Source organism: Pyrgilauda ruficollis, unplaced genomic scaffold (genome assembly GCF_017590135.1).
Source record: "Pyrgilauda ruficollis isolate IOZ18807 unplaced genomic scaffold, ASM1759013v1 scaffold13, whole genome shotgun sequence".
Classification (NCBI taxonomy): domain Eukaryota; kingdom Metazoa; phylum Chordata; class Aves; order Passeriformes; family Passeridae; genus Pyrgilauda; species Pyrgilauda ruficollis.
The window spans coordinates 12,662,495-12,678,150 of NW_024511432.1; the positions used below are offsets into that span (position 1 = coordinate 12,662,495).

A 15,656-nucleotide genomic window follows, 5' to 3' on the forward strand; every position below is an offset into this window, starting at 1 on the left:
CACCGCCACCGCCTCGACGGCCGCCGCCGCGGCCTCCTCGGCCTCGCCGCCGCCCGGGCAGGCCGTCATCCTCCGCCAGCAGCACGGGTCAGGTAGGGCGGGGCCGGGAGGGACCCCCGTTCCCGCAGACAGGGAGCCCCGGCACTGCCACTCGCTTGCGGGTCGGGCACTGTGACCCCGCTGCCGTGGGGGACTCTCGCTGCCACGCTGAAACTGAGTAATCGCGCCCAGGCTGTTGGCAAAGTGCACTTAGGTTGTCCCAAAGGCCGGGACTGTGCCTTGCCCCCGGACAGGAGTGACCACAGGCACGGCGCTGGGGAGATGGGTCCGCGTACAGGGCTGGGACCTGTATCCCTTTGGTAGCTGCAAAGGGAGGCCCCACGGTCAGAACCCCCTTGCAGCTTTTTGGGTGCAGTGTTTGAAACAGTAGCTGCAGCCTCAAGTGAGCGAAACACCGTGGATGTTCTGCAGAGAATTTAGATTTGCAGAGAATTTAGATCAGCGAGTGGCTTACAGGGCTGATTGTCCCAAGCAGATGCGAGGCCTGTGCAGAGCAGGATGCAGATTCAGAAGGGAAATGTCAATTGCTGTGTAATGAGCTCCACATCTGAATTAATGGCAGGATAAGAATTGGAGATACAGTGCTCTATAACGTTTTCCAAATGTAAACATCATGCTAATACTGATTATCTATCAGTTAGTACTGTATTAAGTTATTAATGCCACATTACCATATTGCGGTTTGCCAGAGAAGGCAGTTACAAACCTTTATTTATCCAATGACGGGCATGTCTGGGATGAAGAACATAGTCTTAAATCTGCAATGCAAAAGTGTTTCAAGCTTCAGAGGTGTGGTACTGCTCTGGCTGGGCTTCAGCTCTCCTCTCAGCCACTGTCACTTAGCTAATGTTGAACAAATGTCCCTGCCAAGTTATCTGTGGAAAAGGGAAACAATTTTATACACTAACTGTGCAGGGAAGGCCCTGAGCTCCCCTCTCTGCTGAGTCTTTTCTGACGCAGATTCATAATCTTCACGCAGGGAAGTTCACACTTCTTCCTGATTCCTCTTCACACTTTCTGGGCAAGCAGTTGCAGGTTTTGGCTCACAGTAATGGAAGTCATTCCTATATGGGTCACTGTGACCTGCTGGTGCTTTACAGGTGCTGTGTTTTATCTGGCTACTACCTTTTCCTGTTTTCTGAATAATTTAGTTTCTTTCTTCTGTAGAAATACATGTGAAAGATTTTGCTCCTTATCATTCCCAAGACTGAGGTTATTCATTGCTGTCTAGTGGTAGATAAGGTGATAGTTCCTGAGATCTAACTACAGGTGCTTGTGGGCATTTAAAGAAGTTCATTTTGCTTTTGCTGAATCCACTGACCCCAAGAAATTAAACCAGACACTGTAATGCTCATGATCTATCGTTTTTTGTTTGGAAATATCTGCTTTTCTCCTGGCACCCCAGGGCTGGGGCTTGTTCTCATGTTTCCTCTCCACTCTGTGACTGTGAGAACTCTTGCAGTGTTTTCCATGCTGACAGTAGAGGTTGTCTTTAGGACTTTCAGCACTGTGCACCCTGCCTGCTGAACCCAGAGCTTATGTGGTGCATGTGAGCTGAAACCAGGACGGTGGAAGTGCAGCGGGCTCAGTTCCACGTCAACAGATGGATGCGAGCATGTGCTGCCAAGACAGCATGTCACATATGCCTGTTAGGGCAAGACCTCCTGCCCAGATCAGCTAAACTGCTGTCTGTCCCGATTTTTTACATGTCTGTGGCTTGGGATATGGCACTTCTGCATCGTTTCTAGGCTGCATTAAAATCTGAAAATAAACTGGTGGTGTTGTGGCCAGCAGTGGAGGTAATGGAATGATTTAAATCAGTGAAAAAGTAGCAGAATACAGAAAAACATCTAGTGGGGGTCTCCAGGTAGAGACTGATGCTGAGGGCTACAAAACTGGCTAAACAAAAATCTGGTGCTGTAAGCTCCCTGCTGGGCACGCTGGTCTCTGTGAACAGTGCCACTCTGTGGCAGCTCCGGTGCTGGAGAAAGCCAAGTCAGACTGTTCCTGTTCCTGTACTGATGGAAAAAGGTGTAAACCAGTACCTGCTTTTGTCCCTATAAGAGGGAGGTAATTAATCCTGTATTTTGGTATGGTCCTCTTGTAGAAATAATGCCTTTTCACTCTGCTTGAATCAAGATCTCCCTGAATAACAGGCTTCTCCCTGGTTTGCTGTAATTTCTGTACCTATGGTAGTTTGGAGCTGCCAGTAATTACGAATCAATAGAACATCAATCACAGCATGGCTCAGGAGATTTTCAGCTGAGGGATTTGACCCTCAAAAATTCCTGATTCAGGTACCTTCTGGATCAGAACTGCTGAGTCTTGTTACCACAAGATGTCTCTTCGGTTGCTTCTGTGAAGCAGATTGCTGCTGTCCCAGTCCCCATCTCCTGAGTACTTTAGAAAGACTGTCTGGGCCAGGGATTTGGTCTGAAGCACAGAGACAGCTTGGTGTAGAGGCAAGAAGTCTTCTTTAGACATGAATGTTGCATAGAGACCTGGATAAAATATTAACATGGCAGTCACTTGCAGGAGTATCACCTGCTTTTGTGAGGAAAGGGAAGACTGGGGTCTCCAGTGCTGCCCCCCAGGTTGGATAAGCACTAAACTTTCTTCAAAATGTCCTAAAAGAAAGTGACATCTTAGACCTTCTGAGTTTCCCATTTGTATGTTAAAGTGGTGTTTTTTAGAGCTACAGTTAGGTACAGTAATTACTGTTCTCCATAAAGAATGCAGTTGCTTTATAGGAAATGGGGGTTTTCCCTTTTATTTTCTTCTGGGAACTAGAAGCACTGTTTCAAGTCCACTCCCCTGAGGCAGTGTCATAACTAGTTTTCCACCCAGTAGGGCCAACAAATCCAACTAAGTCTTTGTTCACGAGGTGTTTAGACTGCAGTACCTAACTTTGTGTTGCTGTATGACTTATATCTGCATAGCAGCATAATACATATTATTATATGTATGCCTCATTATCCTATTTTGAGCTCCATAACACATACAGATAAATACTTGCACCAATCTGTGTGTAATAATTGAATAGTCTGATACATTTACAGTATTTAACATTTCTAAGTCTTTTCATTGTACACAGGGATATTTCCTCTGTACAAAAGCAGAAATGTGGTTGAACAATGGATTTGCTATCAGTGATTAAGAAACATCCTCATTTAAGGCACTGGAGAGCTCTGCCTGAGAGCTGATGGCATGGCACTAGCTACAGTGTCCTGCATGAATTTTTAGCCTCTAATCCTATTTTCCTTGCAATAGAAATCTTCCCAATACTTTCAGTGTAGTAAGAGAGGGCCTCTATGTACTTGGATTCCAATAAACATGATTATAGATCAAATGCTACATTGGGATGTGCCTGCAGGGCTCTTGTTGACTTCAGCTGCTGCCCCAGTCATGCACAGGGAAAAGTGTGATTCTTTACATCTTCTAAGTGAACTGAAACATGAATTTATTAGGATAAATGTGTCTGTTACTGAGACTATTTAAAGAGCAGAGAGTCTCATCTGACATCTGGGTATAAATAGAAAATCCATTGTTTTGAACATCATCTGGAATGGTATTTGCCTGAAATCTGTGTCAGCATTATGGTATATAAGGCAATAGATCCAGTATAACTGACAAATTCACCAATATGCCACAAATATTAGCTACTTAAACAGAATTTTTTCTGTGATGTTTAAACAACCATATAAAAACCTGGTGCTGTGTTCTCATGGAAGCCTAGAAAATGGGATTTGGGCTGTGAGGAGACAAAGATCTGCTGGCAAGACCATTTTTAACACTATCAGAGAAGCAGTCATCCATGTGGTTCTAAATGAAATAATATTGAGCTTTTAGTTTAAATGCTTGTACACAGATGGAATCTTACACTGTAGGAGAAAAATGGGGGTGAGCAAGTGAAAGTGTGCACAGTTGTTAGTGTTTGGAAGTGCTCCGGGTTTTTACCGGGTAGAGCAGGGGGGATGCAGGAGCATCACTGAGTGAAACACATGGTATCTCTGTCTCAGGAAGTTTGTAGTCCAAGTGTTTGAGACAGATAAATGACACAAGAACAATAAGTGACTTTGTTGAGTCGTGTGACAGCTGTGAAATTAAATATGAAAACTTAATTTCAGCTCTTCTAAATTTAAGTCCAGTGCCTTAGTCGTGAGACTAACTTTGTCATCTGATGGTGCAGTAATAAACAAGGATCTTCATCCTGACCTCCTGGGAGGGAAATTGACTGTATTATATCCTACCAAATGGTCTCCAAAATGAGTCCCTGTGTACTGGCTTGGGGGCAATTTTTAGTTTAACTTCTGAGCAGAATGTAGATCAGACATTGCAGCTTCCAAATTCCCTTTTATTTGTTTGATCTCTAGCCTCAAAGCTCAGAAGTGAAAGCTTTAAATAAAATAAACAAAGATGGGAGTGTGAAACAAGAAGCTCTAGGAGGAACACAAGCTCATGTGTTATGCACAGATGAAGTGGTCGTGTCAAGGAAGAACATAAATCTTCACTCCATGCCTGTCCCTCCCCTGCTCCAAGCCTTTTATGTCTGAGGCAGAAGGAGCTCTGCTCCTGGGCTGCTCGGCCGAGATCGAGCAGCAGGTCGCAGCCCTGCAGCCCCTGTGCCCGTGGTGCTCAGCAGAGCAGGTCACGCACAGCCAGCCCTCCTTGAGGCAGGAGAGCACGTGGAGACTCTCAGATCTCTGTTGTGCACTAGCAAGCAAGAGGCCTGTGTGTGCAGCTCAGAGACAGCAGAGGAAGGAGCACGGTGTTTTATTGTGTGCAGAGCTGTGGCTGGTTAGGGGGACTCTGTTTGAGGGGCTGTGCTTGGGTTGGGACTAACTTTGGGGTAAGGGTTTGAGTTCAGGGCTCTCGTGGCTTTGTCAGAGCTTTAATGACTCTGCTAGTTTGAGACACAGCCTGTGGAGCTCGTTTATGTTTGATAGATGAACATTACATGAAATAGCAAGAAAGTCTGTGATGCTGTTCAGCTCAGGCTCCCTGCCTTTCCCACTCCGTAGTGTCTGGGTCTACTCCACTTCCCCTGTGCTTTTTATGAGACCATGTATGAGCTCACTTCTGATGTTACTTGTAGTTAAATGCAACCTGGGTCACGTCACATTTTCCTTTACATTAAATAAAGTAGCAAGACAGAGGCCATAACTGAATTATCAGGCTGACCTCCTAAATGTCACTGGATAATAAACATGCAAAAAGAATTCTCATTAAATACACATCACTAGCACTTTAATATCTAGGCAAATTAGACTGCTTTGGGGACAAGTGAGGTCAAATATCTTCTTTTGTGTCTGTGTAATGTGGATTAATTCTCGAACTGGACAAAAGCACTAACTGCTGTACTGTGTCACCTCATTATCTAGGGCAGAAACAAGCTGTGCCTGGGTGTTTTTGTTCTGTGGAAATGCAATTTATTTGAGTAACCTCCTTTCAGCGGTTCTTGCTTGTTCCCCAGAGGACAGACAAAACTGTACTAACCTATTCTACTCCAGCCTGTTCAGTGCCCTTGAAGAAATCCAAATATTATTTGAGTTTCTTTGAAATCTTTAAGTTAAAGATGAAAAAAATCTTCTAAAAATATTGCTAAACACAGTGAAGGGAGTATTACAGGTCTTTTTAGTGAATCTTGAAGCTGTATCTAACACCGGTCTAGATTTCTATATAAGATTGATTCATTAGTGAGTGAGAATTAGAAATTTATATGAAGAAAGGCTCAGTGCACCCACATGTGTTTTTGCATGAGCAAACAGCATTTGGGGCAGGAATACATTACAATAGTGCTAGTTCTTTATACATTATTTCAATAGATACTTTGCAAAAGGGAGTCTTAGTTTGCAGCACTGGCTAACTTTGTGTCTTCTATGAGAGGCAGTAATTGTTTCTCACTCCCCACCTCTGCTATACTGGTGCAGTTTTACTGATGTATAAACTAATGTTTGAACTGTGCTGTCGATTTATATAGGTCCCTGACAGTTTAAAGCTTAGAAATGCCCAGAGAGCCTTACTGGTATGGGTTTTGAGAAGGCTTTTAGTAGTGTGGGCTGTAGTTGGAAAGCAAACACAGAGTAGCCTCTACCAAGAAATGAATCTCACAGTAGTCCTGTGTAGGTGTTTCTTTTTTACTTAAGAGAGCCTGACAGGACTGTGCTGGCAATAAAAGGAGGTAGCTTTGGATTTTGATTTAGCTTTGCTAAAGCAGTAAGAATGCTGTCAGGCTCACTATTGCTGTTTACTATGTGTTTTTTAAAATTAGATAATGGTGGAGCAGTCCCATATGTCAATAATAAACAGTTCAAGTAGGTTTGTATTGGAAAAAATGGGGTTGTCAGCAGAATGGTATTATTTGTCACAACAGCGGCTAACAACCAAGCACTTTATATTGCTAGGCTGTTATCAGCTGGGAGGCAATTTTATTAGCTGGAAAGAAGAGCAGTTTGGCAGAGCAGCAGCCGTGCTCAGCAGAGGGGTCTGTGTGAGCCAGCACGAGGTTGTGCCGGGCTGGAGGAGGGAGCTGTGCTCACAGAGCAAAGGACCCCAAGCAGTGCCCACAACAGCTGCTCTCACCCTGCCCCTGGCTGGGAGTGATGCCTTGTGAAGGCTGACCTAGAACAGAGACTAGACAGAGCTAGAGTAGGTATTTGTTAAGAGGTCTCAATAGATCTACCTGTGCAGCACAACAAAATGGCTACAAAAATGGGTGACCGGTCTCAGGGTCTCTCACTTTTATAAGTTATGGTCTATTAGTGTATTGGAGCTAATTGTCCAATTACAGCTTTAGCTTATGAAGTCTAATCCTTGTTTTCTCTCTTTGGTCTACCATTGTTTATGCTCTTGGGCTTGAGATCTAGATCAGTTGTCCTTGGTCCCCAGCTAGAGAAGGAATTGTTTTGTCTCCCTACTCTGTGCAGAGAGCTCACCATCCCCTAATATGAAGCCCAGACCCACACACTAAAGCTGCACAGAATCTGAAAAATATAAAAGCTAAGACCTGAGGCATCAGGAGCAGGGCATCCCTGTGTGAGCAGGGAGGGGCTCTGACCTCCAAAGCAGGCAGAGCAGAGGGAGCTTTCTCATAGACGTTGTCTTCTATGCCTGTTTTGTTACCATGCTGCTGGAGATGTTCAGGAGACATGGCAATGCATCACCTGAGCACATGGGTTAGCAGTACACAGCGTGGTGGTGCTGAGCTCATGGCTGGGCTTGGTCATCTTGGAGCTCTTTTCCAATTCTGTGATTCTATGGGTAAAATTCATCAAACTGATATAACTTAAAATAGTTTACTGATTTATAATTTTTTTTTAATTGGCCTGCTAATCTGAATCCCTCTCATGCTGAGGAGTTGGAGATTTCACATGTACAGAGGGTATTGAGGAATGTCCCATGTCCACAGTTTTGTCAAATAACCACTTGCTGCCTTATTCTGCAAAGCTTGGCATCCCTTACACCTAGGGCACAGCAGAGTCTAGTTAACTAACACCTAGTAAATACCAGTCATTGGAAATTACTGGAAATTTGGAGGGTCTCTGTATTATGGGTCAGTCCCAAAATGCCACTGTTTGTTTACAGCAAAAAGGTGATTCCTTCTTTATTGAAATCACAGGCTCTGCTTTTTTTCCAGGTACATGCTCTCAGTACAGCCATTTTTCATGTGTCATCATGCATTCTGCTAATGCACTTAGCTCTGTTTTTTAAGTATGGACAGGATAGGGTTATTTTTCAAAAAAAAAAAAAAACCAAAAAAAACCAAACAAACAAAAAAAAACAAAAAAAAAAAAAACCAAAAACAAAACAAAAAAAAAAAAAACCCAAAAACAACCTTAATCTGCACTTACATCTGCTTAAGTTTAGTAATTCTGATTGGAATGATAATTACAACTACATTGGCAGCTTGTTCCTAATCCTGATCAAGTAAAAAATACTCTAAAAACAGTGAAGTGAGAAACACAGTGTCATCATCTTTATTTCTGGGTTGCAAATATTTACAACTTGTATCAATTACAGAATGTGAAATCTGTGCTTCAGTCCAGTGGGACTCGTTGTTAGTCTTTTCATAAAGTTCCTATGGAATAGTGTGACCATATCTAGCTTGCCTGCTTTTCTTCAATATGACGTTTTATTCCTCCTATTTATAATGAAAAACTTGAGAATATGCCCCAAACTTGCTTCAAAGCTCAGCAGCTGAAACCAGCTCCCAGTATTTTTCCTTGTCTTGTGCTCTGGGCAGTTTGAGTTGTGCTTTTGCTACTTATGTGTATGGATATGCTCTGGAATTGCTCACATAATAGTACAGAAGAAGGAAGTGTAGGACTGCCTGCTTATTTACCACCTGAACTACCACTCATGCAGTTACTTAGTTTTCTTTATTTTATTTTAGAATTCATTTTCCACCAAATTTCGTTACGAAGAATTTTGTCTCTCTCGTTATTCAACTTTCAGGGAATGAATTAATGGTTCTTGGTTTTGTTAATTTCAGATCATGGAACTGCAGAAAATTCTGGAAATTAAAACAAATTCATAGTTGCATGGTTTGAGTGTCTTAATAAGATGTTTGGCAAGGAGGGATCATCCCACCGATACCAAAGCAGAAATCTGTTTATGTGAGGCTAATACAAAGTAGAGAGCAGCTGCAGGTCTTAAAAGAGGAAAGTTACTGGCTTATTTAAATGCAAACCAATAGAAAGTGTTTGAACTGTATCATCTATATAGAATGAATTATTTCATTTTAAGCATTCAGGATGCATTTCTGTTCTCCATTGACACCATCTAGAACAGTGTTTCCTTTTGGAGCTTGTTATAAATTACTCCTGGTGTTGTCTTGAAGTTGCTCTTTAATTTTTCCCAAGTGGATATTTGGCATGGTTTGTTTGGCTCTCTCCAGTGTAGAAGAGATCCCAAGAGCAGCCCCCAAGGGCCTGGCTCCCTCAGCTCTGCTGGGCTGTCTGTGAGCACTGCCTGCCCCCAGCACAGAGGTGTTCTCAGGCACATTTTGAAAAAGCAGGGGGTGGCTTTGATAAGAGTGCTGATTGTTCTGTGCACTCTTGGCTACCACAGAAGGGAAATGGAGATATTGAGGGAAAATATTTCCCATATTGTGTTACCCCTATTTCTTGTAACTTTAGTGGGAGATAGTTTTTTGCCAGTCTGTTGGCAATGAAAACTGCATATTTCTCTAGGAACCTAACACCAGAAGTATTTGTGTATAAATACAGGAGTATTTCTTGCTCCACAGCAGATATGCATTTCCCTGCATTCATCAAATCCACCAGTTCAACAACTCCTCTGTTTGTGATAGCTGTTAATACGAAAGTGTTGTGCCTTGCAGACCTGCAGCAGCTGTGGAATGGGTCAGACCAATTGGCCATTTAATCCTGTACCTTATGTCTAATGATGTCCTTATGATCCAGGAGAGGGAAGAGCCTCTGTGGAGGATCACAGAGCACTTGGCTGGTCTGTGTACCATGAGCGTGTTTGGCAGGGACTGTCAGCACTAACATTTTAAGGAAAATTTGGCCTTAATGAGTCTCAGTTAAGCTCTGTTGAGATCAAAATCCACCTCAGTAGTTGTAGGTGCCTTAAGAAACACATCTCCAACTCCTCTACCAGTGCCTGTGTCTGTCCTGTCCCACAGGCACTCACACATTGAATTCCAGCAGAGCACTGCAGTGCTTCAGAAAATCAATACTGCAGAAGGAATATTTTCTTCTCTTAGCTTCTTATCAGAACCAACCTTTTATTTCTGCATCATTTCCTTGCATGACTACACCTCTCTCTCATTTCCAACCAATTTATTCATTTTCTAATCTGTAGCCTTACTGCTCTCATGCTAAAACACTAAAGTCTAAAATACCAAACCACTAAAATACCAGTCTCCTGTCCTAGGTGAACTTTTTGAGTTGTCACATCAAGAACAGTCAAAATTAAGGACCAGGCTGCTACAAGGAATTAGCTTTTTCCTCAAATACACATATTTATTTTTCTGCCTATTCAGGAAGTTTGTGCTGTATGCAGCTGCCCTGTATGCAGCTTTTGTAGAGTTATCAAGCCTTAAATTCCTTAAATTCTGCCTCACCTCATTGTTTTCAGGTGAGTTTAGCCCAGCACATAAATAGATACAGGTGTGGGCAAGTAAATTAGTGTAATTTAGTGTTCTCTTTTCAGGACTGCTAAATACTCCAAATGCAAATGGAATCTTATTTGAAATATTAAAACCAGTTGAGTTTTCAAAACCAGGACAGGAGGCTTTCAGTAACTCTTGTAATGTGGGGTTTTGGAAATTCACCTCTAAACATAGGCTTCAGTATTGCAGTGGATATTTTGAGAGAGAGGGTGGAGAAACAGTGAAACTCAGGTGTATTTGAGAAGACCTAAAATGATGACAGAGTTTTACAAAACCTTGGTCAGTGTCTTCTGGCCAGTAAAATTGCTTTCAGCTTCCTGGAGAGTTTGAGGCTCTGGTGTGGATAAGGAAGTGAAATGTAGGCATTATCATGAAGGGTCTGGAGGGCAATGCTGGTAGTTTCACCTGGCTGTGGGAGAAGATTTACTCCTGACCTTAAAAACCTTGATGTCATGGATGAAGGAACACAGCAGAATCACAAGCTTCTACCTGCATGGTTGTGCAGAAATAAAAACATATGCTGACTTCTGTGAGGCATTTTCTTGAGATGAGTTATGGAAAGCTGTTCCAAGACTTGGTGAATCATAAATAAAAACTGTAGTGGATAGAAAACTAATTTTGCCATCATGCCTTCTAGGCAGGTTCAGTGGCCAGCAGAGCCCATGCTGTTGCTCATAAATATGTGAGAAGTCACCACTGCTGAAATTAGCTCCACCAAAAGGCAGCTGAGGAGCTGTTTCGGGTTGTGCCTGGGCAGGATGATCCACAGCCAGCTGAAAGCCAGGAGCAACGGGGACATCACAGTTCAATGAGTTTTTTCTGTTGTACCAGTATTTATTTGAACAACAACACATCCTGTTCCAGGCAGGTTTGAGCTGGGAGGGTCTGCTAAAATCAGCACAGGCTCTGCATGCACTTCTACACAGAATCCTGGAGAATTAGCTCCTGGGGAGCAGTGGGAATTTTAAGGCATTAGGTACAAAACAAAAGATTAAAAAACAAGCAAAAATGCAGTGTGTGGATTGTGCTGGAAGCACTTAAGAGCGGAAGGGTGTAGAGAGTTTATAAGATCTTGTCTCAAACTGTGGAATAGTTCTAATGGGATGTAGCTTATTATCTCTTTGGTTCAGTAAGTGTATAGTGACTTTAGTAATTGCAATTAAAAACTTCCAAGAAGCTCTTGGGTCTGAAGTTGGGTAAATTCCCTTCAATTCAGTGCAGGTGCTCCAAATGTATGTCAGTGAGTGAGAATCTGTTTTATCTAGGAGGTTATTGTTTGTAATGATCCTTGACTAGCAACACATGTAAAACTCCTTTTTTTTTTTTTCCAATAGATATCCGAACAAGAACATGTGTTAAGCACAATCTAAAGTTTCTGGACTGAGAGAACAGATCAATCTACATGGTCACCTCTTAATGAAATGCCAGTTTTGAGGGCTTTAATTGGGCATTGTTCTGTAAGGAAATAGGCCAAGGCTAACAGGTCACTGCATAAAAGGCAATACAGAGAAGTGTCTCATGACACTGCCAACCAGGGCCCCAGCTCCATCATCAATAGGCAGTCAGATTTTAGGTGTTATCTCATCTTTCAAGGAAAATAGGCTACTGATGTCTTTCAGCTTTTTATTATATGGGCCACTGCATTTTACCACCATCTCAGAAAGAGACATCAAAGGACTTTTCAGATTCTTTCTAGTAAGAAAAATAGGTGACTGCTGGAAACAGTGGGTTTTGACCATTGGTTAAATATAGCTTGTAAAAGAATCATCCCATTTTTTCTGGGTGTCACAAGTCACTTGGTTAATTAATGTTTGTTTTCGATTGAACTCTTTTAAGTCAAACTGTGATTAATTCTGGCATAAAAAATATTACATAGAAAATTGCAGTAAAACACTATTATGTCATAAATTGCAAAGAAGGATGAATGATGCCAGAGAGCAATTCACCATACATGAAGAGAACAATTTGTTCTTGTTCTGCATGGTGGTAGACTTTCCCTTTTGGCCATAAGCATATAAATATTTTTAAAGCAAAGTTGTAAGTCTGTATAGTGATAAATAAGCTTGCAATAACAGTACATAAAATGAATATTCAAAATATCAGTGAAATGTTTTCTTGCAAGTGTCTGTAGTTTGCAAGTAGCTGTGTACTCCTGATTCAGGGTGTCTGGATAAGAGCCCTCTCTTCTCATACCTGGGTCAATCATGTGTCCAGATCCTCAGCTCAAGCCCACATTTTGTTTGTTTACATCTACAGATGTAGCAATGTATTAACTAAAAGTCAAGACTTCCACTACTGCACTAACAGCAGAATTGAGGACACTAACTTCAGTTTGTTGTTAAAATTATTTTTCTGGTCTGCTTATATTTAGAGGGAGGAGAATTCTGAGAAGTCTTAGAGCAGAACAGCACTGAATCAGTACGAAAAAAAAGAAGCTTGCATTTGGTGTTCAGTAAGAATAATCACTTTCAAATAGTTCTCTAAAAATATGTTTCATTTAACTGCTGAGATTCTGTTAACAGTCTGAACTCACATTCTGCCATCAGAGAAGATGGAGAATATAGGTTAAAACAATAGTAGCTTCTACAGAAGGAAAAGACAAAACTTGGGACTGTTGAATTCACAGTTCTGCATTGAGATTTAAACTAAATCTAGTCCATAAAGGTAAAACCAACATAGGAATGATTTTGGTAGGCAGGCACACAGGTTGTGACTAACAGTGCTTTCCCTTCAAAGCAGAAACAATCCTAAGCTGGTGTTCCTGGCAGCCCTTCAGCACCATAGTAGTAAGGACACTTGAGCTTCAAGAGCCCATTTCTCCAGGTTGAGTTTTTCAGTGTTTCCACAAATGCACATCTTGCTGTCTGAGCAACTGGCAGCATCTCAGACTCAAGCCCTGTTCATTGAAAGCAGGGAAAGAATGGGTTCTCAGAAAAGAATGGGTTCTTTCCCCAGGGAAAGAATGGATTCTCAGCACCCTCAGGTTTGATCATAATAAATATCCAAGGCCAGCTCTTCCCTGCAGTGCTGGGCAGGTGTGGAATTGGCACGAATTTGGCACCACTGAGCTGTGTTTAGCTGCCAGGAGTGTCGGCTGCTGCCGGGCTGCCCCTGCCATCCCCAGGCTCAGGGGACAGTGACAGCACATGGGGACTGTCCTGGACTGGCCTTCTTGCAGCTGTGCCATGTCCCAGAAGAGAGAACTTCCCTGCACACACTTCTAGTGTCTTTTTGCAATGAGTTGCAACTAACTCCTTTAGCTGCTGGAGTTAATTGTGTTGTTAATGATTTTTCAGCTTTCAAAACAAAAATCCTGTGTTCATCTTAATACCTTGCTGTTACTGTGCAGGCAGTCCTTAGCACGTGTTTGTGCATGCAGGGATTTAATTAAAACCTTAATAACTAAATAATCACCACACAGTCTGGGCGTCTGTGAGATAGCACTGTGGGGACATTTTTTGAGTTCCTCAATTGCACACCACATTGCTGTGTACTGTTTTTGATGCTGGGTAATCGTGCTCCAGCATTGCTGGTGAGGTGGGTATAGATTACGAGGCAGCTGGAGCAGCAAGCCCAAGAGCAGTGCTTTGCTCAGGCACTCTTTGAAGCATTTCCTTTGATCATGCCACAGCTGGGAGACACTCACATGTCCCAGAGACCAAGACTAAAGTACTCACATTACGGTGCCTGAAGTGAGTTTCCTAAACAGAAGTGCCCTGATTACTTTTCCAGAGATACAGAAAACTTATTTTTAAATTTGTCATGCTTTGCAAAGTGTCTCTCTCAGTCTGTGTGGCAGTCAGTGTTTTGGGCACTGGTCATTCCTGTAGGTTGGGTGTTCAGCAGAGAGGAGGCCTCTCTCCAGGTGCCCCTCTGCACTTCAGCTGCAGCTCAAATTCCCACTGGACTCCTGCTTTTGTCCCATATCCATCACATCCATCCCATGCTGGTGACAGCTGCACACACTCTCATGGCTCAGGAAGGTGTCCCCAGGAACATTTGGGCCAGGCAGCTGCTGTGGCCCAGCCTGGCCTTGTCTGCATGGGCTGAGCCGGGCTCAGGGAGTGCCAGGTACCCGGTCCTACCCTGCAGCACTGGCAGGGGCTGCTCCAGGGAATGGGACTGTTCTAGGGTATGGGACTGTTCTAGGGAATGGGGCTGCTCCAGGGAATGGGACTGCTTTGCCTTTGCCTTTGCCTTGCCTCTGCCCTTGCCCTTGCCCTTCCTTTGCCGTGGTGACAGCAATGGCCATTTCAGAGGTGCACAGCAGAGCCTCATGCCTGTGTGTCCTGCTCTCTTGGCCAAGAGACCTTGGCCACACGGCTCAGCCCTCACATGCCAGAGAGAGGGGCCACACTACGGTGCACACAGCCAATACCTTTTTGTATCTTTTCAGCGCACATGGCTAGAAAATAGAAAAACTGAGTATCCTGGTGTGCAGGGGTGCGAGGCAGGACAGCCTTGGTAGCTGCAGCAGGAGTGGCTGCCCCCGCTTGCTGTGAGCAGTTGCCTGGGCGTGTCCTGCCCCATGAGTTAGCTCATCGCTCTCCTTGGGACAGGCTGACGGGAACAGATGTGTTCCACACCTGACCTCTGTTTTTCTATAGCTCCTGAGCACATTTTTAATTTAAAATTCTGCTCTTTCCTATAAAAGGTAAAGAAGATGTCAAGGTCTTGCTGTTCCCATTCCAAATGGAATGGGTTCATGTCCTGTTAATCAAGAAGTACAGACGCAGCATTTGTCATTTCCCTTTAAAGTAATGGGTGGTTGATACCTGTCATTTCTCAAGAAACTATATACCAGATTATGGTGTATTTATAGAAATCTCAATTGCTGGTAACTTGGCTGAAGCCAAGTTTAGGCATACCATTAGTAACACATAATGAAATGACCTAAGTGGAGTCAGATTTGGGAGGGGGAGGAAAAAGCTATTTGAGTTGAATAGCTTGAGGATGCTGTTTTACTATTAAAATTAAGCTTCTGACCCCTGGCACTGAAGTGATAAAAATGAATCTTCCTATATTTCTCTTTTGCATTTAATCTTCAATATTGGAAAAGATAAAAAAATCAAATCTCCTTCTCTCCCTTGTCTCTTTTTGTTCTAGGTACAGGACCTATTTATGCTACAGACCCACTCCTATACATGTCCCTGTTACTACTGCATAAGCTTGTACATTTATTAGTAAACCACTGACGGACTGCTCCCTCCACTCCTCCTCAGCCAAACAGAAGGAACCTATTTAATAACAAACAAAACCCCTGACAAAGAAATCCCTACCGTTTTAAAGATGGACAGAAAGAGACTGAAAGAAGCATGATAAATTCTACTTGGGGGGGAAAAACATATTTTTGGGGATGCCACAAGAAAGTAAACCACATAGAATAATGCATCTAGTTTCCAGACTCTGTGGTGTAAAGCCCTGCTCTGTGCATGGCACTTATGATTTCTCTATTTTAATG

At 42.9% G+C, this 15,656-nt stretch overlaps 1 protein-coding gene across 1 annotated transcript in view; it reads left to right on the plus strand.

Moving 5' to 3' along the window:
- The window catches only part of VSTM2B (V-set and transmembrane domain containing 2B), an 18,272-nt gene extending 2,882 nt beyond the window's left edge, over nt 1-15,390 (plus strand). The window contains 2 exon segments of the mRNA XM_041458948.1: nt 1-92; nt 15,302-15,390. The exon segment at nt 1-92 is cut by the window's left edge and continues 44 nt beyond it. Coding sequence (XP_041314882.1) covers nt 1-92; nt 15,302-15,390 — 181 coding nt within the window.
- Nucleotides 15,391-15,656: the final 266 nt, after the last annotated feature.